This window comes from Heptranchias perlo, unplaced genomic scaffold (assembly GCF_035084215.1).
Source record: "Heptranchias perlo isolate sHepPer1 unplaced genomic scaffold, sHepPer1.hap1 HAP1_SCAFFOLD_143, whole genome shotgun sequence".
NCBI classification, from domain to species: Eukaryota; Metazoa; Chordata; class Chondrichthyes; order Hexanchiformes; family Hexanchidae; genus Heptranchias; species Heptranchias perlo.
The window spans coordinates 100,546-128,308 of record NW_027138678.1 but is presented as its reverse complement, the minus strand read 5'-3'; the positions used below and the strand labels follow the sequence as shown (position 1 = coordinate 128,308).

General features: G+C 49.1%; 1 protein-coding gene across 1 annotated transcript; it reads right to left on the bottom strand.

Moving 5' to 3' along the window:
• Positions 1–413: 413 nt before the first annotated feature.
• Positions 414–26,502, bottom strand: LOC137308894 (immunoglobulin superfamily member 1-like). The gene is made up of 7 exons (XM_067977331.1): positions 26,304–26,502; positions 20,062–20,364; positions 17,642–17,941; positions 15,762–16,079; positions 10,778–11,083; positions 2,886–3,191; positions 414–712 (listed from the first exon to the last, which is right to left on the bottom strand). Exons 1-7 carry the CDS (start codon positions 26,500–26,502, stop codon positions 414–416), a joined length of 2,031 nt encoding a protein of 676 aa, XP_067833432.1.
• Positions 26,503–27,763: the final 1,261 nt, after the last annotated feature.

Here is a 27,763-nt window from a genome sequence, read left to right as displayed (position 1 = left end):
CTTTGGGGAGTCAGGTGGTGAGTCACTCGCCGCAGAATACCCAGCCTCTGACCTGCTCTTGTAGCCACAGTGGCTGGTCCAGTTAAGTTTCTGGTCAATGGTGACCCCCAGGATGTTGATGGTGGGGGATTCGGCCACTGGACGTCAAGGGGAGGTGGTTAGACTCTCTCTTGTTGGAGATGCCACTGTATTTATATGGCTGGTCCAATTAAGTTTCTGGTCAATGGTGACCCCCAGGATGTTGATGGTGGGGGATTCGGCGATGGTAATGCCGTTGAATGTCAAGGGGAGGTGGTTAGACTCTCTCTTGTTGGAGATGGCCATTGCCTGGCACTTGTCTGGCACGAATGTCACTCGCTTATAACTGCTGGACCATGTCCCCCGAATTGAAAGCCGACTGCTCAAAAGCTCCATCACTTACCGTGGGAGGACACACGGACTGAATCACTCTGCGGTGAGCTGAAGACTCGGCCGGGCTTCACCACCTTGTATTGGCAAGTGTAATTTCCTCCTTTGCCGGCCTCGAGCTGAAAGGAGGTGGAATGATCTCTGCCGAATAACATGTGGCTTCGGACGAAACTCTCGACTCCCGCTTCGTACAGATCGAAGTGGCCGCCAAAGTAGGGGACCGATACAGAACACGTAACGATTGTCGCAAAGGGATGTATTGGCGTGCCCCGTTGCAGAGAGATCCGTGGCTTCAGCAGATCCCCTGTGATGCGGCAACAGTAATTTTTACAAAAAAAAAAGGTTATTTGAAACCACTGACATATTATCTTTTGATGACTCGTTCACGGGATGCGGGCATCGCTGGCGAGGCCGGCATTTATCGCCCATCCCTGATTGCCCCTTGAGAAGGTGGTGGTGAGCCGCCTTCTTGAACCGCTGCAGTCCGTGTGGTGAAGGTTCTCCCACAGTGCTGTTAGGAAGGGAGTTCCAGGATTTTGACCCAGCGACGATAAAGGAACGGCCGATATATTTCCAAGTCGGGATGGTGTGTGACTCGGAGGGGAACGTGGAGGTGGTGTTGTTCCCATGTGCCTGCTGCCCTTGTCCTTCTAGGTGGGAGAGGTCGCGGGTTTGGGAGGTGCTGTCGAAGAAGCCTTGGCGAGTTGCTGCAGTGCATCCTGTGGATGGTCCACACTGCAGCCACGGTGCGCCGGTGGTGAAGGGAGTGAATGTTTAGGGTGGTGGATGGGGTGCCAATCAAGCGGGCTGCTTTGTCCTGGATGGTGTCGAGCTTCTCGAGTGTTGTTGGAGCTGCACTCGTCCAGGCAAGTGGAGAGTATTCCATCACACTCCTGACTTGTGCCTTGTCGATGGTGGAAAGGCTTTGGGGAGTCAGGAGGTGAGTCACTCGCTGCAGAATACCCGGCCTCTGACCTGCTCTCGTAGCCACAGTATTTATGTGGCTGGTCCAGTTAAGCTTCTGGTCAATGGTGACCCCCAGGATGTTGATGGTGGGGGATTCGACAATTCGGGATTTCGGGTGGAATGGGTCAAAATATGGAGAACCTGCTTACGGTTCGGCCTCGTTTGCCTGCCCGCCTAAACATAGCGATAATCGTGGTGATAGAAACAATAATAAATTTAGAAGGGACAGAGGGAGAAGGGGAACGAGGGAGGAGGAGAGGGAGGAGGGACATCTGGAGGCTGCACAATAGGGTCACTCGGTCTTGTGTACCTGGTCCTGACCATTACTTACTGCAGCTGCTCTGTGTCGGACAAATTCATCGGATGACCAAAAGCCTGAGGCGAATTCGCCTTCAGGGCGCCTGAAGGAAAAGGACCCTTAAAATGACTGTCAACAATGGGTTTAGAAGGTCACGCAGGAGAAGATCGGTCACCACAGCAACAAGAACGATTCCAGGAGGGCTGGAGGTGGTCGGAGGGGAAGAGTGAGGTGGAGGAGAATAAGAATGAGGAGGATGTCAAGAAGAAGGGGCAAGGAGAAAAGGAAGAATAGAAAGAGAGGAAGAAGACGGAGGAGGAGAATCAGGGTTTGAGGAAGAAGGAGGAATAAAAGGAGGAGGACGCGAGGAAGACGGAGGAGGAGAGGAAGAGGAGGAGGGCGGAGGAAGAAAAGGAGGAGGACAATAAGAAGACAGAGGAGGAGAGGAGGAGGAGGAGGAGGAAGAAAAGGAGGACGCGGGGAAGAGGAGGAGGAGGAGGAGGAGGGGGTGGAAGAAAAGGAAGAGGACAATAAGAAGATAAGAGAAAAGGAGGAGGAAAATAGAGGGGAAGAAGAATTGGAGCTTGATGAAGAAGGAGGAGGACGTGAGGAAGATGGAGGAGGAGAGGAAGATGAGGAGGAGGAGGGGAGGAAGAAAAGGAGGAGGACAATAAGAAGATAAGAAAAATGGAGGAGGAAAATAGAGGGGAAGACGAATCCGAGCTTGAAGAAGAAGGAGGAGGATGCGAGGAAGATGGAGGAGGAGGGAGGTGGAAGAAACGGAGGAGGACAATAAGAAGATAAGAAAAAAGGAGGAAGAAAATAGAGGAGGAGAAGAATCAGAGTTTGAAGAAGAAGGAGGAGGAGGACGCGAGGAAGATGGAGGAGGAGAGGAAGAGGGGGAGGAGGAGGGGGAGGAAGAAAAGGTGGAGGACAATAAGGAGATAAGAAAAAAGGAGGAAGAAAATAGAGGAGGAGAAGAATCAGAGTTTGAAGAAGAAGGAGGAGGACACGAGGAAGATGGAGGAGGAGAGGAAGAGGGGAGGAGGAGGGGGAGGAAGAAAAGGAGGAGGACAATAAGGAGATAAGAAAAGAGGAGGAGGAGGAGGAGAAGAAGATGCAGGAGGAGGAGGAAGAGGGGATGAAGAAGGAGGAGGAAGAGGAAGGGGAAGAGGAGGAGGAGGAGATGACGGAATAAAGTCGCCTTGCTCACCTGTCACTGCGATTGTCACCAAGTCACTGAAAAGTGACTTGACGGGACGTCCAAAGCTTTGCAAGCTGTACTGGCAGCTGTAGTTGGTTTCGGATGGCGTAGATAGGTTTGCGATGGGAAAACTCGCGCGATTCCCCGACTCGGTGGAGTTCCTTTCTGAAAGGTAAGTGTCTCCCAACACCGAATACAAAAAAAATTCACTCACTTCCCAGTAGGTGGGGGCGGAGCAATCGAGGACATCTTGGTCACCGATGAGGTGCGAGCTGGCCCGACTGCGCAGCGAGAGCAGAGGCTTTGGCGGTCGATCTGGAAAGGGGAAGTCGGAGATCTCAGTGAACAGAATCGTAAAGCACAGAAGGAGGCCCTTCAGCCCATCGTGTCCGTGCTGGCGTTCTGGAAGAGCGTTCCAATTCGTCCCGTTCCCCTGCTCGTTCCCCGCAACCCTGCAAATTTGGGCTTTTTCAACGATTCATCCAATTCAGCCTTTTGAAAGTTACGATTGCGTTCTCTCCAGGAGATCCCTCTGAAAATATTGACACGGTCCAGGAGATCACACTGTAAATACTGACACACTCCAGGAGATCCCTCTGTAAATACTGACACACTCCAGGAGATCCCTCTGTAAATACTGACACACTCCAGGAGATCCCTCTGTAAATAGTGACACACTCCAGGAGATCCCTCTGTAAATAGTGACACACTCCAGGAGATCCCACTGTAAATAGTGACACACTCCAGGAGATCCCACTGTAAATACTGACACACTCCAGGAGATCCCTCTGTAAATACTGACACACTCCAGGAGATCCCTCTGTAAATACTGACACACTCCAGGAGATCCCTCTGTAAATACTGACACACTCCAGGAGATCCCACTGTAAATACTGACACACTCCAGGAGATCCCTCTGTAAATACTGACACACTCCAGGAGATCCCACTGTAAATACTGACACACTCCAGGAGATCCCTCTGTAAATACTGACACACTCCAGGAGATCCCTCTGTAAATACTGACACACTCCAGGAGATTCCTCTGTAAATACTGACACACTCCAGGAGATCCCTCTGTAAATACTGACACACTCCAGGAGATCCCTCTGTAAATAGTGACACACTCCAGGAGATCCCTCTGTAAATAGTGACACACTCCAGGAGATCCCACTGTAAATATTGACATACTCCAGGAGATCCCACTGTAAATACTGACACACTCCAGGAGATCCCTCTGTAAATAGTGACACACTCCAGGAAATCCCTCTGTAAATACTGACACACTCCAGGAGATCCCACTGTAAATAGTGACACACTCCAGGAGATCCCTCTGTAAATACTGACACACTCCAGGAGATCCCTCTGTAAGTAGTGACACACTCCAGGAGATCCCTCTGTAAATAGTGACACACTCCAGGAGATCCCACTGTAAATATTGACACACTCCAGGAGATCCCTCTGTAAATATTGACACACTCCAGGAGATCCCACTGTAAATACTGACACACTCCAGGAGATCCCTCTGTAAATACTGACACACTCCAGGAGATCCCTCTGTAAATAGTGACACACTCCAGGAGATCCCCCTGTAAATAGTGACACACTCCAGGAGATCCCTCTGTAAATAGTGACACACTCCAGGAGATCCCCCTGTAAATAGTGACACACTCCAGGAGATCCCTCTGTAAATAGTGACACACTCCAGGAGATCCCTCTGTAAATACTGACACACTCCAGGAGATCCCTCTGTAAATACTGACACACTCCAGGAGATCCCACTGTAAATACTGACACACTCCAGGAGATCCCACTGTAAATACTGACACACTCCAGGAGATCCCTCTGTAAATAGTGACACACTCCAGGAGTTCCCTCTGCAAATACTGACACACTCCAGGAGATCCCTCTGTAAATACTGACACACTCCAGGAGATCCCTCTGTAAATACTGACACACTCCAGGAGATCCCACTGTAAATACTGACACACTCCAGGAGATCCCACTGTAAATACTGACACACTCCAGGAGATCCCTCTGTAAATACTGACACACTCCAGGAGATCCCCCTGTAAATACTGACACACTCCAGGAGATCCCTCTGTAAATAGTGACACACTCCAGGAGATCCCTCTGTAAATACTGACACACTCCAGGAGATCCCACTGTAAATAGTGACACACTCCAGGAGATCCCTCTGTAAATAGTGACACACTCCAGGAGATCCCACTGTAAATACTGACACACTCCAGGAGATCCCTCTGTAAATAGTGACACACTCCAGGAGATCCCTCTGTAAATAGTGACACACTCCAGGAGATCCCACTGTAAATACTGACACACTCCAGGAGATCCCTCTGTAAATACTGACACACTACTGGTGATGCCATTGCAAAAATATATCACCACATTATATGTATATATGTAAAGACATTTGAGATGGACCGGGGGAGATCATTCTTAAACTAATCACTCTAAGAGGATAAATCCCCTGGTCCAGATGGATTAAATCTTCGAATATTAAAAGATGCTAGGGAGGAGATAGCAGAGGCACGATTACATATACATACCTGGGTTAGACCACACTTGGAGCACTGTGCACAGTTCTGGTCTCCATATACCTTGGTTAGACCACACTGGAGTACTGTGCACAGTTCTGGTCTCCATATACCTTGGTTAGACCACACTTGGGGCACTGTGCACAGTTCTGGTCTCCATATACCTTGGTTAGACCACACTTGGAGCACTGTGCACAGTTCTGGTCTCCATATACCTTGGTTAGACCACACTTGGAGCACTGTGCACAGTTCTGGTCTCCATATACCTTGGTTAGACCACACTTGGAGCACTGTGCACAGTTCTGGTCTCCATATACCTGGGTTCGACCACACTTGGAGCACTGTGCACAGTTCTGGTCTCCATATACCTTGGTTAGACCACACTTGGAGCACTGTGCACAGTTCTGGTCTCCATATATCTTGGTTAGTCCACACTTGGAGCACTGTGCACAGTTCTGGTCTCCATATACCTTGGTTAGACCACACTTGAAGCACTGTGCACAGTTCTGGTCTCCATATACCTTGGTTAGACCACACTTGGAGCACAGTGCACAGTTCTGGTCTCCATATACCTTGGTTAGACCACACTTGGAGCACTGTGCACAGTTCTGGTCTCCATATACCTTGATTGGACCACACTTGGAGCACTGTGCACAGTTCTGGTCTCCATATACCTTGGTTAGACCACACTTGGAGCACTGTGCACCGTTCAGGTCTCCATATACCTTGGTTAGACCACACTGGGAGCACTGTGCACAGTTCTGGTCTCCATATACCTTGGTTAGACCACACTTGGAGCACTGTGCACAGTTCTGGTCTCCATATACCTTGGTTAGACCACACTTGGAGCACTGTGCACAGTTCTGGTCTCCATATATCTTGGTTAGTCCACACTTGGAGCACTGTGCACAGTTCTGGTCTCCATATACCTTGGTTAGACCACACTTGAAGCACTGTGCACAGTTCTGGTCTCCATATACCTTGGTTAGACCACACTTGGAGCACAGTGCACAGTTCTGGTCTCCATATACCTTGGTTAGACCACACTTGGAGCACTGTGCACAGTTCTGGTCTCCATATACCTTGATTGGACCACACTTGGAGCACTGTGCACAGTTCTGGTCTCCATATACCTTGGTTAGACCACACTTGGAGCACTGTGCACCGTTCAGGTCTCCATATACCTTGGTTAGACCACACTGGGAGCACTGTGCACAGTTCTGGTCTCCATATACCTTGGTTAGACCACACTTGGAGCACTGTGCACAGTTCTGGTCTCTATATACCTTGGTTAGACCACACTTGGAGCACTGTGTACAGTTCTGGTCTCCATATACCTTGGTTTGACCACACTTGGAGCACTGTGCACAGTTCTGGTCTCCATATACCTTGGTTAGACCACACTTGGAGTAATGTGAACAGTTCTGGTCTCCATATTCTAAAAAGATTATAGAGGCATTTATATTAAATATTTACCAGGATGATATCAGAACTGAGAGGTTATAACTATCAGGAAAGGCTGAACAGGCTGGGGCTGTTTTCTCTAGAAAAGAGAAGACTGAGGGGTGACCTGATGGAGGTCTTTAAGATTATGAAAGGGTTCGATAGTGTAGACGTAGAGAACATGTTTCCCCTTGTGGGGCCATAAATATAAGAGAGTCACGAATAAATCCAATCGGGAATTCAGGAGAAACTTCTTTCCCCAGAGAGTGGTGAGAATGTGGAACTCGCTCCCACAAGGAGTAGTTGAGGTGAATAGTGTGGATGGATTTAAGGGGAAGCTGGATAAACACATGAGGGAGAAAGGAATAGAAGGATAGGGTGAGAGGGTGAGATGGAGTAGGGAGGGAGGAGGCTCGTGTGGAGCATAAACACCGGGATAGACCTGTTGGGCCGAATGGCCTGTTTCTTCGCTGCAGACTCGATGCTTCCACCACCCTTTCAGACCATAACAAAACACTGAATAAAAAAAATTCAGTCATCTCCCCCTCTGGCTCTTTCCCCGATCGCCTTAAATCCGTGTCCTCTGCTCACCGACCCTCCTGCCCACTGGAAACAGTCTCTCCTTATTTACTCTCTCAAAACCCCTTCATGATTTTGACCCCCTCGATTAAATCTCCCCCTTAACCTTCTCTGCTCTGAGGGGAACGACCCCAGATTCTCCAGTCTCTTCCACATAACTGAGGTCCCTCATCCCTGGGACCATTCTGGTAAATCTCCTCTGCACCCTCTCTAAGGCCTTCACATCTTTCCTAAAGAGCGGGGCCCAGAACTGGACCCAATACTCCAGTTGAGGTCTAACCCAGTGAATTCTAAATATTTATCATAACTTAAACATAGAAAACCAGGAGCAGGAGTAGGCCATTCGGCCCTTCGAGCCTGCTCCGCCATTCAATGTGATCATGTCTGATCCTCTATCTCAATACCATATTCCCGCTCTCTCTCCCCATACCCCTTGATGCCTTTTGTGTGCAGAAATCTATCCAGCTCCTTCTTGAATATATTCGGTGACTCGGCCTCCGCTGCCTTCTGTGGTAGAGAATTCCACAGGTTCACCACCCTCTGAGTGAAGACATTTCTCCTCATCTCGGTTCTAAATGTCCTACCCCCCGTATCCTGAGACTGTGACCCCCTCGTTCTGGACACCCCCAGCCATCGGGAACATCCTCCCTGCATCTAGTCTGTCGAGCCCTGTTAGAATTTTCTACATTTCAATGAGATCCCCTCTCATTCTTCTAAACTCGAGTGAATACAGGCCGAGTCGACCCAATCTCTCCTCATACGACAGTCCCTGCCATCCCAGGGATCAGTCTGGTGAACCTTCGCTGCACTCCCTCCATGGCAAGTATATCCTTTCTTAGGTAAGGAGACCAAAACTGCACACAATACTCCAGGTGTGGTCTCACCAAGGCCCCTGTATAACTGCAGTAAGACATCCCTGCTCCTGGTCTCAAATCCTCTTGCAATGAAGGCCAACATACCATTCGCCTTCCTAACTGCTTGCTGCATGTTTGCTTTCAGTGACTGGTGTACAAGGACACCCAGGTCCCTTTGTACATCAACATTTCCCCAATCTATCACCATTTAAATAATACTCTGCCTTTCTGTTTTTCCTTCCGAAGTGGATAACCTCACATTTATCCCCGTTATACTGCATCTGCCATGTTCTTGCCCACTCACTCAACTTGTCTAAATCGCCTTGAAGCCTCTTTGCATCCTCCTCACAGCTCACATTCCCGCCCAGTTTTGTCGGGCTTGCTTGCTTTTTGCGCATAAAATGGAAGAAGATTAGGGACTAAAAGCCTCTTTGTCGTAAAGCCAGCGGAACAGAAAACAAAGCAGGATGTCAAAAGCGGCCATGAGGCTGTTTCACCCTTGTGGCGAAGACTGATTTCATTCCACATTGGGACTGAATATTGGCAGGGTGTGTCACAGACGGTTAAAGTGTGATACATTTTCACTGTTTCCCCATGCAATGTCAACCCCTGCGTCTGTAACTAAGAGCCCGCATTAATTTTCACAATTCAATCGCTACATACTTCAAGTTTGACCAGAAACTTAACTGGACCAGCCATATAAATACTGTGGCTACAAGAGCAGGTCAGAGGCTGGGTATTCTGCGGCGAGTGACTCACCTCCTGACTCCCCAAAGCCTTTCCACCATCTACAAGGACCGCGCAGCTCCAGACCTCATTGCAGCCTTGGTCCAAACATGGACAAAAGAGCTGAATTCCAGAGGTGAGGTGAGAGTGACTGCCCTTGACATCAAGGCAGCATTTGACCGAGTGTGGCACCAAGGAGCCCTAGTAAAATTGAAGTCAATGGGAATCAGGGGGAAAACTCTGCAGTGGCTGGAGTCATACCTAGCACAAAGGAAGATGGTAGTGGTTGTTGGAGGCCAATCATCTCAGCCCCAGGACATTGCTGCAGGAGTTCCTCAGGGCAGTGTCCTAGGCCCAACCATCTTCAGCTGCTTCATCAATGACCTTCCCTCCATCATAAGGTCAGAAATGGGGATGTTTGCTGATGATTGCACAGTGTTCAGTTCCATTCGCAACCCCTCAGATAATGAAGCAGTCCGAGCCCGCATGCAGCAAGACCTGGACAACATCCAGGCTTGGGCTGATAAGTGGCAAGTGACATTCGTGCCAGACAAGTGCCAGGCAATGACCATCTCCAACAAGAGAGAGTCTAACCACCTCCCCTTGACATTCAACGGCATTACCATCGCCGAATCCCCCACCATCAACATCCTGGGGTCACCATTGAACAGAAACTTAACTGGACCAGCCACATAAATACTGTGGCTACAAGAGCAGGTCAGAGGCTGGGTATTCTGCGGTGAGTGACTCACCTCCTGACTCCCCAAAGCCTTTCCACCATCAACAAGGCACAAGTCAGGAGTGCGATGGAATACTCTCCACTTGCCTGGATGAGTGCAGCTCCAACAACACTCAAGAAGCTCGACATCATCCAGGACAAAGCAGCCCGCTTGATTGGCACCCCATCCACCACCCTAAACATTCACTCCCTTCACCACCGGCGCACCGTGGCTGCAGTGTGGACCATCCACAGGATGCACTGCAGCAACTCGCCAAGGCTTCTTCGACAGCACCTCCCAAACCCGCGACCTCTCCCACCTAGAAGGACAAGGGCAGCAGGCACATGGGGGACAACACCACCTGCACGTTCCCCTCCAAGTCACACACCATCCCCACTTGGAAATATATCGGCCGTTCCTTCATCGTCGCTGGGTCAAAATCCTGGATCTCCCTTCCTAACAGCACTGTGGGAGAACCGTCACCACACGGACTGCAGCGGTTCAAGAAGGCGGCTCACCACCACCTTCTCAAGGGGCAATTAGGGATGGGCAATAAATGCCGGCCTCGCCAGCGACGCCCACATCCCATGAACGAATATAAAAAAAACACAAAGGGGAGTCCCAAATCTGGAACTGTCTCTCCCCCAAAGAGTTGTCGAGGCCGGGGGTCGATTGAAAATTAAAAATGGAGATCGATAGATTTTTGTTGGGTGAGGGGATTAAAGGGTTAGGGAACCAAGGCAGGAAAATGGACGGAGCTGCCACCATCTAGTTGAATGGCGGAACAGGCTCGAGGGGCCGAGCGGCCTCCTCCTGTTCCTGTGATCTCGAACTTGCCGGCCGCTAATCGGAAAATCGCGAGCCCTCGTCACGCGGCGTGGGCTGAGCAATCCGAAAAAAACGCAGCAGTTTCCGATCTGCCGCCCCCCACCTCGGCGGCCGTGCAGAACCCCCGAAAATCCCGCCTCAACCTCCTGTCTCTCTCTCCCTCCCCTCGCCCCCCACCGGTTGGAGGTAACTCACCGGTGACGGTGATCTCAACGCTGCGGCTGCCGGTCGAGTTGTGCAGTTCTCCGGCTCGCTGGGCCTGGTAAAAGCAGGTGTACGACCCCCCGTCGGAGAGATTCGCGTTGGCGATTGTGAACGTCACGCCAAAGGTCGGCTCTGGGGCGGGCAGGGACGACAGGACAGGGGCTTGGCCCACTTTGTGCAAGTGGAAGAGGCTCCCTGCGTAGTAGCTGTAGGCTGTGCAGTGGACGGTGATGGCCTCCCCTTGAATAAAGAGGCCAGGCGATCTTCCCAGGCGGATTACAGGTTTTTCTGGTTTCACTGAATAATAACAGTAACAACAATAATAATAATCTTATTGATAATCGTGATGATAATAACACAAAATATAGTAATAATAACACAGAATAAAGTAATAACAATAATTATAGTGGTAATAATAATGACAATGGTTGTAATAATCAGAGTAATAGCGGTAATAATAACAGTAATAATGACAATGGTAGTAATAATCAGAGTAATAGTGGTAATAATAATTATAATAATGACAATGGTAGTAATAATCACAGTAATAGTGGTAATAATAACAATAATAATGACAATGGTAGTAATAATCACGGTAATAGTGGTAATAATAACAATGGTAGTAATAATCAGAGTAATAGTGGTAATAATAACAGTAATAATGACAATGGTAGTAATAATCACAGTAATAGTGGTAATAACAACAATAATAATGACAATGGTAGTAATAATCAGAGTAATAGTAGTAATAATAACAATAATAATGACAATGGTAGTAATAATCAGAGTAATAGTAGTAATAATAACAATAATAATGACAATGGTAGTAATAATCACGGTAATAGTGGTAATAATAACAATGGTAGTAATAATCATAGTAATAGTGGTAATAACAATAATAATGACAATGGTAGTAATAATCGTAGTAATAGTGGTAATAATAACAATAATAATAACAATGGTAGTAATAATAGCAATATTATTATTAATAATGAGAAAATATAAAATATAATAGTGATAATAAACAATGATATTTAGAGCAGTAGTAATAAAAATGGTAATAGTAATGGCAGTAATAATAGTAATGATATTAGTTATGTGAGAAAACAGAAAATATAATAGTAATAATAAACAATGATAATATTAGAGCAGTAGTAATAAAAATGGTAAAGTAATAATATTATTAGTAATAATAAGTGAGAAAATAGAAAATACAATAGTAATCATAAAAAATGATGATTAGAGCAGTTTTAATAAAAATGGTAATAATAATGATAGTAATAATAGCAATATTATTAATAAGTGATAAAATAGAAAATATAATAGTAATAATAAACAATGATAGTTAGAGCAGTGGTAATAAAAACAGTAATAGTAATGGTAGGAATAATAATCATGATCGTAATAATAATAGCACTAATATTTTTAGTAATAATATTATTAATAATAATAGCAGTTAAATGTCTTTCAAGAAACATTTGATAAAGTGCCACATAATAGACTTTTTGGCAATATTAAAGTCCCTGGGATTAAAGGGACAGTCGCAGCGTGGATATAAAATTTGCTCGGGGGGCAGAAAGCAGAGAGTAGTGGTGAACGGTCGTTTCTCAGACTGGAGGGGAGTTTACGGTGGGTGTTCCCCAGGGGTCAGTATTAGGACCACTGCTCTTTTTGAGATATATTAATGACCTGGACTTGGGAATAATTTCAAAGTTTGCAGATGGCATGAAACTCGGGAATGTAGTAAACAGCGAGGAGGATAGTAACAGACTTCAGGAGGACGGAGACAGACTGGGGGAACGGACGGACACACGGCAGAGGGAATTTAACACAGAGAAGTGCGAAGTGATGGATTTCGGTAGGAAAAACGAGGAGAGGCAATATAAACTAAATGGGACAATTTTAAAAGGGGTACAGGAACAGAGAGACCTGGGTGTGTGTGTACACAAATCTTTGAAGGTGGCAGGACAGGTTGAGAAGGTTGTTAAAAAAGCATCTGGGACCCTGGGCTTTATTAATAGAGGCACAGAGTACAAAAGCAAGGGAGTTATACTAAACCCTTTATAAAACACTGGGTTAGACCCCAGCTGGAGAATTGGGTCCAGTTCTGGGCCCCGCTCTTTAGGAAAGATGTGAAGGCCTTAGAGAGGGTGCAGAGGAGATTTACCAGAATGGTCCCAGGGATGAGGGACCTCAGTGATGCGGAGAGACTGGAGAATCTGGGGTCGTTCCCCTCAGAGCAGAGAAGGTTAAGGGGAGAGATTTAATCGAGGGGTTCAAAATCATGAAGGTGTTTCGAGAGAGTAAATAAGGAGAGGCTGTTTCCAGTGGGCAGGAGGGTCGGTGAGCAGAGGACACGGATTTAAGGCGATCGGGAAAAGAGCCAGAGGGGGGAGATGAGGAGAATGTTTTTTTTACGCAGCGAGTTGTTCTGATCTGGAATTCGCTGCCTGAAAGGGAGCAGATTCAATAATAACTTTCAAAAGGGGGAATCGGAGAAATAATCGAAGGGGAAAAATTTACAGGGATACGGGGGAAAGAGCAGGGGGGAGTGGGACTAATTGGATAGATCTTTCAAAGAGCTAGCACAGGTACGATGGGCAGAACGGCCTCCTCCTGTGTTGCATCATTCTGCAAAGTGTCCAAATCGCCAGAGAGGGGAGGGTTCAGTCTGATGGTGAGGAACCATTGCCTCTCGTGGGGGGGGGAAGGACGAGGGGACGCGACCTCCAAGTTAGAGCCAGGCCGTTGAGGGGTGATGTCAGGAAGGACTTCATCGCACAAAAAGGGGAGGTGGAAATGTGGAACTCTCCCTCCCAACCCCCCCCCCCATAAAAAACAACGTCGAGGCTGGGGGCCAATTGGAAAGTTCCAAACTGAGATCCGTAGACTTTTGTTGGGCGAGGGGATAAAGGGTTACGGAACCAAGGCGGGAAGACGGAGTTAAGATACAGGTCACCACGATCCAACTGAAGGGCAGGACAGGCTCGAGGGGCTGAATGGCCTCCTCCTGTTCCCACTGGACACGGTCTGACTTTGGCCTAAATTGAGATATTCGGTCGCAACGTAAGAAAATGTGAGAAGGTTAGAATCACAATTAAAAGGCCAGATCTGAGGGGTATAGACCTATCCGAGGGGGATGGAGTATAAAAGCAGGGAAGTCATGCTCCAACTGTACAGGGTGCTGGTGAGACCACACCTGGAGTACTGCGGACAGTTCTGGTGCCCTTATTTAAGGAAGGACATACTTGCATTGGAGGCAGTTCAGAGAAGGTTCACTCGGTTGATTCCGGGTATGGAAGGGTTGTCTTATGAGGAAAGATTGAACAGGTTGGGTCTCTACTCACTGGAGTTTAGAAGAATGAGAGGAGATCTTATTGAAACAGACAGGATTCTGAGGGGACTCGATAGGGTAGATGCTGAGAGGATGTTACCCCTCATGGGGGAATCTAAAACTAGGGGAGATAGTCTCAGAATAAGGGGGTCGCCCGTTTAGGACGGAAATGAGGAGGAATTTCTTCTCCCAGAGGGTCGTGAATCTTTGGAATTCTTGACCCCAAAAAGCTGTGGGGGCCGAGTCATTGAATACATTCAAGGCTGAGTTAGACCAATTTTTGATCAGCGAGGGAGTCAAAGGATATGGGGAAAGGGCGGGGAAAGTGGAGTTGAGGTAAAAATCAGATCAGCCATGATCTCATTAAATAGCGGAGCAGGCTCGAGGGGCCGAATGGCCTACTCCTGCTCCTATCTCTTCTGGTCTTATGATCTTAACGGAGAGGATTGAACAGGCTGGGGCTCTTTTCTCTAGAAAAAAGACCAAGGGTTGACCTGATAGAGGCCTTTAAATTTATGAAAGGGTTCGATAGGGTAGACGTAGAGAAGATGTTTCCTTTGTGGGGGGAGACCAGAACTAGGGGGCAATAAATATAAGATAGTCAGTAATAAATCCAATCGGGAATTCAGGAGAAACTTCTTTACCCAGAGAGTGGTGAGAATGTGGAACTCACTCCCACAGGGAGGATTGACCAGAAACCAAACTGGACCAGCCATATAAATACTGTGGCTACAAGAGCAGGTCAGAGGCTGGGTATTCTGCGGCGAGTGACTCACCTCCTGACTCCCCAAAGCCTTTCCACCATCTACAAGGCACAAGTCAGGAGTGTGATGGAATACTCTCCACTTGCCTGGATGAGTGCAGCTCCAACAACACTCGAGAAGCTCGACACCATCCAGGGCAAAGCAGCCCGCTTGATTGGCACCCCATCCACCACCCTAAACATTCACTCCCTTCACCACCGGCGCACTGTGGCTGCAGTGTGTACCATCCACAGGATGCACTGCAGCAACTCGCCAAGGCTTCTTCAACAGCACCTCCCAAACCCGCGACCTCTCCCACCTCGAAGGACAAGAGCAGCGGGCACATGGGAACAACACCACCTGCACGTTCCCCTCCGAGTCACACACCATCCCGACTTGGAAATATATCGGCCGTTCCTTCATCGTGGCTGGGTCAAAATCCTGGAACTCCCTTCCTAACAGCACTGTGGGAGAACCTTCACCACACGGACTGCAGCGGTTCAAGAAGGCGGCTCACCACCACCTTCTCAAGGGGCAATCAGGGATGGGCAATAAATGCCGGCCTCGCCAGCGACGCCCACATCCCACGGACGAATGAAGAAAAACTCGAGGTGAATAAAATTGATTTGAGGGGAAGCTGGAGAAACACATGAGGGAGAAAGGAACAGAAGGATAGGGTGAGAGGGTGAGATGGAGGAGGGAGGGAGGAGAATGAACACCGGGATAGACCAGTTGGGCCGAATGGCCTGTTCTGTACTGTGCAATCGATGTAATGCGACATAAATTATTTGCCGCTTTTATGTAAATTCTATGCAAAGTTATGTAAATTTAATGTAAACCCTGTGCGAATTCCATGCACGTTCCAAGTAATTCTACGCGGCCTCTGACGTTGACTTACTCGTGCAATTAACGGCCGCATGTTGGGAGCGTCCGCAACGGTAGTAGTTGAGAGCCGGCTGGAGGGAGCACTGCCAAAGCAAAGCCTCCGTCCCTCTGCAGTCAACGTCGCTCAACATGGGGGGCGCACTCGCACCCGTCCAGCCCCGGGGCCGTCCCAGAGCGTTGGCGAATCCGCAACCAAGGTGCCGGCAGACGACCTCGGCGTCCGCCAGCTTCCAGCTTCTGTCGCACACCGGGCCCCACTGGCGGTTGTCGTAGACCTCGACCGTGCCAAAGCACCGGCTCGCCGCCTCGGCCAGCCTGAGCTGGGCGTCATCTGAAAACGGGAACACTGGCGTCAGGTGAAGACGACGACAGCAAAGTGCATTTGTACAGCGGCTTTGAACGTAGGAAGATGAGAAGTAGGAGCAGGCCATTCGGCCCCTCGAGCCCGTTTCCGCCACTCAATCAGACCATGGCCGATCTTGGAGCTTGACTCCACTTTCCAACCCAACCTCCGTACCCCTTTAACGCGGGCCCGAGGCGCTTTACAGGAGCAATGATCAGACAAAGCTCACACCAAGCCACACAATATTTATTAACGACTGAGATGAAGGCTCATATCTAAGTTTGCCGATGACACAAAGATTGTAAGCAGTGTGGATGAAAACATAAAATTACAAAGCGATATTGATAGATTAGGTGAATGGGCAAAACTGTGGCAAATGGAATTCAATGTAGACAAAAGTGAGGTCATCCACTTTGGATCAAAAAAGGATAGAACAGGGGACTTTCTAAATGGTAAAAAGTTAAAAACAGTGGATGTCCAAAGGGACTTAGGGGTTCAGGTACATCGATCATTGAAGTGTCATGAACAGGTGCAGAAAATAATCAATAAGGCTAATGGAATGCTGGTCTTTATATCTCGAGGACTGGAGTACAAGGGGGCAGAAGTTATGCTGCAGCGACACAAAACCCTGGTTAGACCGCACCTGGAGTACTGTGAGCAGTTCTGGGCACCGCACCTTCGGAAGGACATATTGGCCTTGGAGGGAGTGCAGCGTAGGTTTACTAGAATGATACCCAGACTTCAAGGGTTAAGTTACGAGGAGAGATTACACAAATTGGGGTTGTATTCTCCGGAGTTTCGAAGGTTAAGGGGTGATCTGATCGAAGTTTATAAGATATTAAGGGGAACAGATAGGGTGGATAGAGAGAAACTATTTCCGCTGGTTGGGGATTCTAGGAGTAGGGGGCACAGTCTAAAAATTAGAGCCAGACCTTTCAGGAGCGAGATCAGAAAACATTTCTACACACAAAGGGTGGTAGAAGTTTGGAACTCTCTTCCGCAAATGGCAATTGATACTAGCTCAATTGCTAAATTTCAATCTGAGATAGATAGCTTTTTGGCAACCAAAGGGTATTAAGGGATATGGGCCAAAGGCAGGTATATGGAGTTAAGATCATGGGCTGATCTGTGATCTATCAAATGGCGGAGCAGGCACGAGGGGCTGAATGGCCTCCTCCTGTTCCTATGAGGAGATATTAGGACAGGCGGCCAAAAGTTTGGTCAAAGAGGGAGGTTCTAAGGAGCGTCTTAAAGGAGGGGAGAGAGAGGCGGAGGGGTTTAGGGAGGGAATTCCAGAGCTTAAGGACTGGACAGCTGAGGCATGGCCGCCAAGACAGTAACAGCTTGGTGACTGGAAAATGTTCTACCCGCCTCGCTCGTTCTTTCTTTCCCTCCGCACGATGGTTCCCTCTTTCACTAAACCTTAATCGCTCTCTCCGCGTCTCTGCATCTGCCCATCTCTCTGCCTGTCCGCCTCCCTCCGTCCGTTTCTCTCTGCGGGTGCTTTGACATTCAGGTGATTGGTGTCACGCAGAGTGCAGGTCTCTTACCGGGGATGGCGACCGTCAAGGGCTCGCTGTGCAACGAGCTGTAGGTCTGTCCAAGCAACCTGGCTTCGTACTGGCATGAATAGTTCCCATCATTGGTTTTATTGGTAGCGTCAATGGTAAACCTTCCTGAATATACTCTCGGGGGAGAGAGCTGCGATGCGATGTGCTGCTCCGTGCCTCCTTTGTACAAGTGAAACGTACTGCCCGCGTACGCCGCATGAGCCGTGCAGGTTATCTGAACCGTCTGCCGAAATCGGACAGAAAGTTTCAACGTCGATATTCGGGGCCCTGGCGGTCGATCTGCAAACATGGACAAACCGTCATCGGTGACCGTAACGTCGAGCCGTAGGATCACAGAAAGGCTACGGCGTGGAAGGAGGCCGTTGGGCCCATCGAGACCGTGCTGGCTCTCTGCAAGAGCAATCCGGCCAGTCCCACTCCCCCTGCCCTCTCCCCGTAGCCCCTGCAAACCTTTTCCTTTCAAGTCCTTATCCAGTTCCCTTTTGAAGGCCATGATTGAATCTGCCTCCACCACCCCCTCGGGCAGTGCATTCCAGATCCTAACCACTCGCTGGGTAGAAAAGTTTCTCCTCATGTCACCTTTGGTTCTTTTGCCAATCATCTTAAATCTGTGTCCTCTGGTTCTCGACCCTTCCGCCAATGGGAACAGTTTCTCTCCATCTACTCTGTCTGGACCCTTCATGATTTTAAATACCTCGATCAAATCTCCTCACAACCGTCTCTGTTCCAAGGAGAACAACCCCAGCTTCTCCAGTCTATCCACGTAACTAAAGTCCCTCATCCCTGGAACCATTCTGGTAAATCTCCTCTGCACCCTCTCTAAGGCCTTCACATCTTTCCTAAAGTGCGGTGCCCAGAACTGGACCCAATACTCCAGTTGTGGCCGAACCAGTGTTTTATAAAGGTTCATCATGACTTCCTTACTTTTGTACTCTGTGCCTCTATTTATAAAGCCCAGGATCCCGTATGCTTTTTTAACCACTTTCTCAACCTGCCCATTTCATTTATATAGCACCTTAGACATAGAAAGAAGTCTCAATCAATTCCACAGGAGTGTTATCAGAACATATTTGACATTAGAGAAAGAGTCATGATGAAAGGTAATTAAAACTTGGTCCAAGAGATAGGTTTTAAGGTGGGTCGTAAAGGGGGAGAGAGGGAGGTGGAGGGGTCGAGGGGTTTGGGGTGTTAATTACAGAACTTTGGGGCCGGGTGGCTCAAGACCCCGCCACAAATGGTGGGGTAAATTGAGTCGGTGATGCATAAGAGGTCAGAATTGGGGGAGGGCAGAGATCAAGGAGAGTTCACAGCTGGAGGGGGTTACAGAGATAGGGAGGGGGGGCGAGGGCCATGGAGGGATTTGAACAGGAGGATGAGAATTGTAGGGGCTGGAGGAGGTTACAGAGATAGGGAGGGGGGGTGAGGGCCATGGAGGGATTTGAACAGGAGGATGAGAATTGTAGGGGCTGGAGGAGGTTACAGAGATAGGGAGGGGGGGCGAGGGCCATGGAGGGATTTGAACAGGAGGATGAGGATTGTAGGGACTGGAGGAGGTTGCAGAGATAGGGAGGGGGGCCAGGGCCATGGAGGGATTTGAACAGGAGGATGAGAATTGACAATTACTTCAAATTTCTGGTTTCAGTTTCTCCCCATCTACTTATCGAAACCTCTCACGCCTGTCAACACCCCGTGTTAAATCTCTCTTTAACCTTCTCTGCTCTAAGTGAGTGCAAAAGACAAGGCTGAAGCGTTTGCAACCATCTTCAGCCAGAAGTGCCGAGTGGATGATCCATCTCGGCCTCCTCCCGATATCTCCACCATCACGGAAGCCAGTCTTCAGCCAATTCGATTCACTCCACGTGATATCAAGAAACGGCTGAGTGCACTGAATACAGCAAAGGCTATGGGCCCCGACAACATCCCAGCTGTAGTGCTGAAGACTTGTGCTCCAGAAGTAGCTGCGCCTCTAGCCAAGCTGTTCCAGTACAGCTACAACACTGGCATCTACCCGACAATGTGGAAAATTGCCCAGGTATGTCCTGTCCACAAAAAGCAGGACAAATCCAATCCGGCCAATTACCGCCCCATCAGTCTACTCTCAATCATCAGCAAAGTGATGGAAGGTGTCGTCGACAGTGCTATCAAGCGGCACTTACTCACCAATAACCTGCTCACCGATGCTCAGTTTGGGTTCCGCCAGGACCACTCGGCTCCAGACCTCATTACAGCCTTGGTCCAAAAGAGCTGATTGAGGGAAAGGGCATGGACGGCTTGGGGAGAGGCATGGATAAAATGGATAGCTCGTTCAGAGACCCACCTCAGGCGCAATGGGCCGATGGGGCCTCCTTCTGCCCGGGATGATTCTCCGATTGCAAGAGCGCAAGACAACGTTCCCTCACCTGTCACCGTCACCTGAAGAATGTCGCTCAGTGTCGAATTGAAATATCGCCATCTCACCCGCGATTGGTAGAAGCAGCTCAGATTGTGTTGGCCAATCAGAGTCACATCCGTAAACGTGACATGGACACGATGGGTCCCCTTTGACGAGAACTTCTCCACTGTGTGATTATCATTTGACATTTGCACGTAGAAATCTGAGGAGGAGTAGGAAGATGGGGCCACGCAATGGATGGTGATACTCTCGCCCACGAGGAAAACATCACGTCGACTGCTCAGCGCAAGTGTAGGCTTGGGAAGAGAGTCTATCAAAAAAAAAAATCAGAGAACGTTTCTTTGTTAATTTCTTCCACGAGCGATGGGGTAGACGGAGACAAACTGTGCCCTTTGGCCGGTGGAGAGGGGACCACTCAACAAGGGGTGGGGGGCATTCGAGCTCGGCCGTTCAGTGGGTGATTTTTTCTTTCGTTCGTGGGATGTGGGCGTCGCTGGCGAGGCCGGCATTTATTGCCCATCCCTAATTGCCCCTTGAGAAGGTGGTGGTGAGCCGCCTTCTTGAACCGCTGCAGTCCGTGTGGTGAAGGTTCTCCCACAGTGCCGTTAGGAAGGGAGTTCCAGGATTTTGACCCAGCGACGATGAAGGAACGGCCGATATATTTCCAAGTGGGGATGGTGTGTGACTCGGAGGGGAACGTGCAGGTGGTGTTGTCCCCGTGTGCCTGCTGCCCTCGTCCTTCTCGGTGGGAGAGGTCGCGGGTTTGGGAGGTGCTGTCGAAGAAGCCTTGGCGAGTTGCTGCAGTGCATCCTGTGGATGGTCCACACTGCAGCCACTGTGCGCCGGTGGTGAAGGGAGTGAATGTTTAGGGTGGTGGATGGGGTGCCAATCAAGCGGGCTGCTTTGCCCTGGATGGTGTCGAGCTTCTCGAGTGTTGTTGGAGCTGCACTCATCCAGGCAAGTGGAGAGTATTCCATCACACTCCTGACTTGTGCCTTGTAGATGGTGGAAAGGCTTTGGGGAGTCAGGAGGTGAGTGACTCGCCGCAGAACACCCAGCCTCTGACCTGCTCTTGTAGCCACAGTATTTATGTGGCCGGTCCAGTTAAGCTTCTGGTCAATGGTGACCCCCAGGATGTTGATGGTGGGGGATTCGATGAAGCATTCCCTAACACAAAGGGGAGTGGAAACCTGGAACTCTCTTCCCTCGCAAAAAGCTGTCAAGGCTGGGGGTGGGGGTCAATTGACAATTTCAAGACTGAGATCGATCGAGTTTTGTTGGGCGAGGGAATTCAGGGTTCGGGAACCAAGGCGGGAAGATGGAGTTAATTATACAGATCGGCCATGATCTGGTTGAATGGCGGAACAGACTGGAGGGGCTGAACGGCCTCCTCCTGTTCTGACGGGACATCGCAATTCAATACTTTGATTAACTGCTGAAACTTCATTTCAGAGGTACTCAGTGAGTACTTTACATCTGTCTTTACCAAGGAAGAAGATGCTGCCAGAACCTCAGTGAAGGAAGAGATGGTTGAGATACTGGATGGGCTAAAAATTGATAAAGCAGGTACTAGAAAGGCTGGCTGTACTTAAAGTAGATAAGTCACCCGGTCCGGATGGGATGCACCATACGTTGCTGAGGGAAGTAAGGGTGGAAATTGCGGAGGGGCTGGCCATAATCGTCCAATCCTCCTGAGATACGGGGGTGGTGCCAGAGGACTGGAGAATTGCAAATGTCACACCCTCGTTCAAAAAAGGGTGTCAGGATAAACCCAGCAACTACAGGCCAGTCAGTTTAACCTCGGTGGTGGGGAAACTTATAGAAACTATAATCCGGGACAGAATGAGCAGTCACTCGGACAAGTGTGGATTGATTAGGGAAAGCCAGCACGGGTTTGTTGAAGGCAAATCGTGTTTAACCAACTTAGAGTCATGGAAAGGTTACAGAACGGAAGGAGGCCACTCTGCCCATCGAGTCCGTGCCGGCTCTGCGCATGAGCTTCCCAGCTGGTCCCACTCCCCCTCCTTATCCCTGTAGCCCTGCATATTTTTTGGTTTCAAATATTTATCCAGTTCCCTTTTGAAGGCCAGTGAGTGCGTTTTTTGATGAGGCATCAGAGAGGGCCGATGAGGGCAGTGCGGTTGATGTGGTATATATGGACTTCCAACAGGCTTTTGATAAAGTACCACATAATAGGCTTATCATCAAGATTGCGGCCCATGGAATAAAAGGGGCAGTGGCAGCATGGGTACAGAATTGTCTAAGGGACAGGAAACAGAGAGTACTGGTGAACGGTTGTTTTTCGGACTGGAGGGAGGTGTACAATGGTGTTCCCCAGGGGTCAGTGCTGGGACCACTGCTTTTCTTGATATATATTAATGACTTGGACTTGGGTGTACAGGGCACGATTTCCAAATCTGCAGATGATACGAAACTCGGAAGGGTAGTGAAGAGTGAGGAGGATAGTGATAGACTTCAAGAGGATATAGACAGACTGGTGGAATGGGCGGACACGAGGCAGATGGAATTTAACACAGAGAAGTGCGAGATGATGCATTTCGGTAGGAAGAACGAGGAGAGGCAAAATAAACTAGAGGGCACAATTCTAAAAGGGGTACAGGAACAGAGAGATCTGGGGGTATATGTACACAAATCATTGAAGGTGACAGGGCAGGTTGAGAACGTGGTTAAAAAAGCATACGGGATCCTGGGCTTTATAAATAGAGGCACAGAGCACAAAAGTAAGGAAGTCATGATGAACCTTTATAAAACACTGGTTCGGGCCACAACTGGGGTATTGGGTCCAGTTCTGGGCACCGCACTTTCGGAAAGATGTGAAGGCCTTAGAGAGGGTGCAGAGGAGATTTACCAGAATGGTCCCAGGGATGAGGGACTTTAGTTACGTGGATAGACTGGAGAAGCTGGGATTGTTCTCCTTGGAACAGAGACGGTTGAGAGGAGATTTGATCGAGGTGTTCAAAATCATGAAGGGTCTAGACAGAGTAGATAGAGAGAGACTGTTCCCATTGGAGGAAGGGTCAAGAACCAGAGGACATAGATTTAAGGTGATTGGCAAAAGAACCAAAGGTGACATGAGGAGAAACTTTTCTACCCAGCGAGTGGTTAGGATCTGGAATGAGCTGCCCGAGGGGGAGGTGGAGGCAGATTCAATCATGGCCTTCAAAAGGGAACTGGATTAGGACTTGAAAGGAAAAAATTTGCAGGGCTACGGGGAAAGGGCGGGGGAGTGGGACTGGCTGGATTGCTCTTGCACAGAGCCGGCATGGGCTCAATGGGTCGAATGGCCTCCTTCTGAGCTGTAACCAGTCCATGATTCTCTGATTCCATATTACACAGCTCTCCTCGGAGGGGTCGCTGTATTGACCGTAGGGCCTTGGTGAGACCACATCTGGAGTATTGTGTGCAGTTTTGGTCTCCTTATCTGAGGAAGGATGTCCTTGCCATGGAGGGAGTGCAACGAAGGTTCACCAGGCTGATCCCTGGGATGGCAGGACTGACGTATGAGGAGAGATTGGGTCGACTCGGCCTGTATTCACTCGAGTTTAGAAGAATGAGAGGGGATCTCATCGAAACATATAAAATTCTAACAGGACTAGACAGACTAGATGCAGGGAGGATGTTCCCGATGGCTGGGGAGTGCAGAACCAGGGGTCACAGTCTCAGGATACGGGGGGTGGGACATTTCGAACCGAGATGAGGAGAAATGTCTTCACTCAGAGGGTGGTGAACCTGTGGAATTCTCTACCACAGAAGGCAGTGGAGGTCAAGTCAAGAAGGAGATGGATATATTTCTTAATGCTGAAAGGGATCAAGGGATATGGGGGAAAAGCGGGAACAGGGGACTGAGTTAGACGATCAGCCATGATCATTTCGAATGGCGGAGCAGGCCCCGAGGGGCCGAATGGCCTACTCTTGCTCCTGTTTTCTGTGCACGACAGGAAAATGGAGAAAGAGACAGAACATGCGGGATTAACATCTCTCCCTGTCCCGTCCTCTCTCTCTGTCCACCCAGTCCGCGCAAAGCTCAAAGTTCGTTCACCGAACTGCCGGTAGCATGACAGATCCTCCGTTTTGGAGACACATTGAGGGATAATGAACATTTTGGTTCAACGATACAGCTCCTCGGTCAGACCCCATGCGGAGACTCGGCGTTCAGTTCTGGGCGCCCCATCTCAGGAAGGAGACATTGGCCTTGGAGAGGGGGGTCCAGCACAGATGCACCGGGTGGAGACCAGGGGGCGGGGGGAGCTGAAGGGTTAAATTACGAGGACAGGTTGCACAGGCCAGGCCCTGTATTCCCTCGAGTGCGGAAGATCGAGGGATCAGCTAACCGAGGCGTTTAAGATGATTGAAGGACTCATTCGGGTCGATAGAGAGAGACCATTTCCGCTGCCGGGGGGAACCAAGGACGAGGGGACATAACCTCAAAAGTAGAATCATAGAAAGGTTACAGCACAGGAAGAGGCCATCCCGCCCATCGAGCCCGTGCCGGCTCTGTGCAAGAGCAATCCAGCCAGTCCCGTTCCCCCGACCGATCCCCGTAGCCCCTGCAAATCTTTTCCTTTCAAGCACTTATCCAGTTCCCTTTTGAAGGCCATGATTGAATCTGCCTCCACCACCCCCTCGGGCAGTGCATTCCAGATCCTAACCACTCGCTGGGTAAAAAAGTTTCTCCTCATCTCACCTTTGGTTCTTTTGCCAATCACCTTAAATCTATGTCCTCTGGTTCTCGACCCTTCCGCCAATGGGAGCAGTTTCTCTCTATCTACTCTGTCTGGACCCTTCATGATTTTGAACACCTCGATCAAACCTCCTCTCAACCGTCTCTGTTCCAAGGAGAACAATCCCAGCTTCTCCAGTCTCTCCACACAACTAAAGTCCCTCATCCCTGGAACCATTCTAGTAAATCTCCTCTGCACCCTCTCTAAGGCCTTCACATCTTTCCTAAAGTGCGGTGCCCAGAACTGGACCCAATACTCCAGTTGTGGCCGAACCAGTGTTTTATAAAGGTTCATCATGACTTCCTTGCTTTTGTACTCTGTGCCTCTATTTATAAAGCCCAGGATCCCGTATGCTTTTTTAACCACTTTCTCAACCTGCCCTGTCACCTTCAATGATTTGTGCACATATACCCCCAGATCTCTCTGTTCCTGTACCCCCTTTTAGAATTGTACCCTCTAGTTTATTTTGCCTCTCCTCGTTCTTCCGACTGAAATGTATCATTTCGCATTTTTCTGCGTTAAATTTCATCTGCCACGTGTCCGCCCATTCCACCAGCCTGTCTATATCCTCTTGAAGTCTATCACTATCCTCCTCACTGTTCACTACCCTTCCGAGTTTTGTGTCATCTGCAGATTTTGAAATTGTGCCCTGTACACCCGAGTCCAAGTCATTAATATATATCAAGAAAGGCAGTGGTCCCAGCACCGACCCCTGGGGAGCACCAGTGTACACCTCCCTCCAGTCCAAAAAACAACCGTTCACCACTGCTCTCTGTTTCCTGTCCCTTAGACAATTCTGTATCAATGTTGCTACTGCCCCCTTTATTCCATGGACTGCAATCTTGATGATAAGCCTACCGTGCGGCACTTTATCAAACGCCTTTTGGAAGTCCATATACACCACATCCACCGCACTGCCCTCATCGACCCTCTCTGTCACCTTATCAAAAAACTCGAAGTAGAATGTGGCCATTTTTACACGAAGGGGTGCTGGAAATCTGGAACTCTCTCCCCCAAAAAGGCTGTGGGCACTGGGGGATCAATTGGGGCTTTGAAGTCTGAGATCGATAGATTTTTGACGGGTAAGGGGTACCAAGGGATCTGGAGCACAGGCGCGTCCATGGAGCAGAGCCGTGATCCGACTGAATGGCGGAGCAGGCTCGAGGGGCTGAACGGCCTCCTCCCGTCCCTGATGTCCCTACGTCAAAAATTAGGTCGCCTTGTGCTTAAGCACTGAGTTACTTTGGAAGAAACGCATTGGCATTTAACATATCAGCAATGCCGTACGACGGCGGGGGGTGGGGGCGGGGGGCACGCGAGGTACAGATCAGTGATGGTGGGGGCCATGGTCACCCATGATAGGCCCCCACCTGATCTTGAACCCTACTGATCTCAATTCAACTGAATACCGACTGGTGCGAATAAGGGACGGACAATAAGAAAACGCCCGTTATGCGCATATTTCTCAATGTTTTATTTCTCAAAAACAACCCATAAACTCACTTACCTGTGATCTTTATATCGATGTTCAGGCTCCTCGCTGATTTGTGCAGTGTCCCTGATCGTTCTATTTGGTACGCGCAGGCATAAGAGCCCGCAATCGCTGGACTGGCACTGCTGATGGTGAAGGTGATGCTGTAGGCATTTCTTGCGGCAGGCACATACGACCTGTAGTCCCCCTCGCCGACTTTGTACAGGTAAAACATGGCCCCGGGGTAATAACTGGGCGCTGAGCACCAAATGCTGATAAACTCCCCTTCCACGAATATCCCAGACGCCCCGCGCAGAGAGATAGCCGGCCTCTGCGGGTGAACTGCAGTGACGATAATCAACAGACTGTTTCGTTGTTAATTGAAAGGGGGCGTGGGGCGGGAGAGAGGGGGTCAAGGGCAGAGGGCCGCCAAGATTAGAACCAATCAGACAAAAGCGGGGGAGGCGATACTGGTCCACGCGGCTCGTGGCCAATTGGCAGGCCGTATAACGATCAGGTCAGGTAAGTAAGAGGTGATTGGATTACGATGATCTTTTAATTAGCATTCAGTGTTTAATGCGATTGAAAGACGGGTCCTTTCAGGAGCAATCTGGAAACGGCCTCACGCAATGTGGACAGCAATCTTACTCCGAGAGTTTCAGGTCACTCGTATCGATAACGAGGAGAAACCGTCCGTCCGTCTGTCATCCATCCAGCCGTCTGTCATCCAACCATCCGTCTGTCATCTATCTATCCACCATCCATCTATCCGTCTGTCATCTATCTATCTACCATCCATCTATCCGTCTGTCATCTATCTATCCACCATCCATCTATCCGTCTGTCATCTATCTATCTACCATCCATCTATCCGTCTGTCATCTATCTATCTACCATCCATCTATCCGTCTGTCATCTATCTATCCACCATCCATCTATCCGTCGGTCATCTATCTATCCACCATCCATCTATCCGTCTGTCATCTATCTATCCACCATCCATCTATCCGTCTGTCATCTATCTATCCACCATCCATCTATCCGTCTGTCATCTATCTATCTACCATCCATCTATCCGTCTGTCATCTATCTATCTACCATCCATCTATCCGTCTGTCATCTATCTATCCACCATCCATCCATCCGTCTGTCATCTATCTATCCACCATCCATCTATCCGTCTGTCATCTATCTGTCCAACATCCATCTTTCCGTCTGTCATCTATCTATCTACCATCCATCTATCCGTCTGTCATCTATCTATCCACCATCCATCCATCCGTCTGTCATCTATCTATCCACCATCCATCTATCCGTCTGTCATCTATCTGTCCAACATCCATCTTTCCGTCTGTCATCTATCTATCTACCATCCATCTATCCGTCTGTCATCTATCTATCCACCATCCATCCATCCGTCTGTCATCTATCTATCTACCATCCATCCATCCGTCTGTCATCTATCTATCTACCATCCATCTATCCGTCTGTCATCT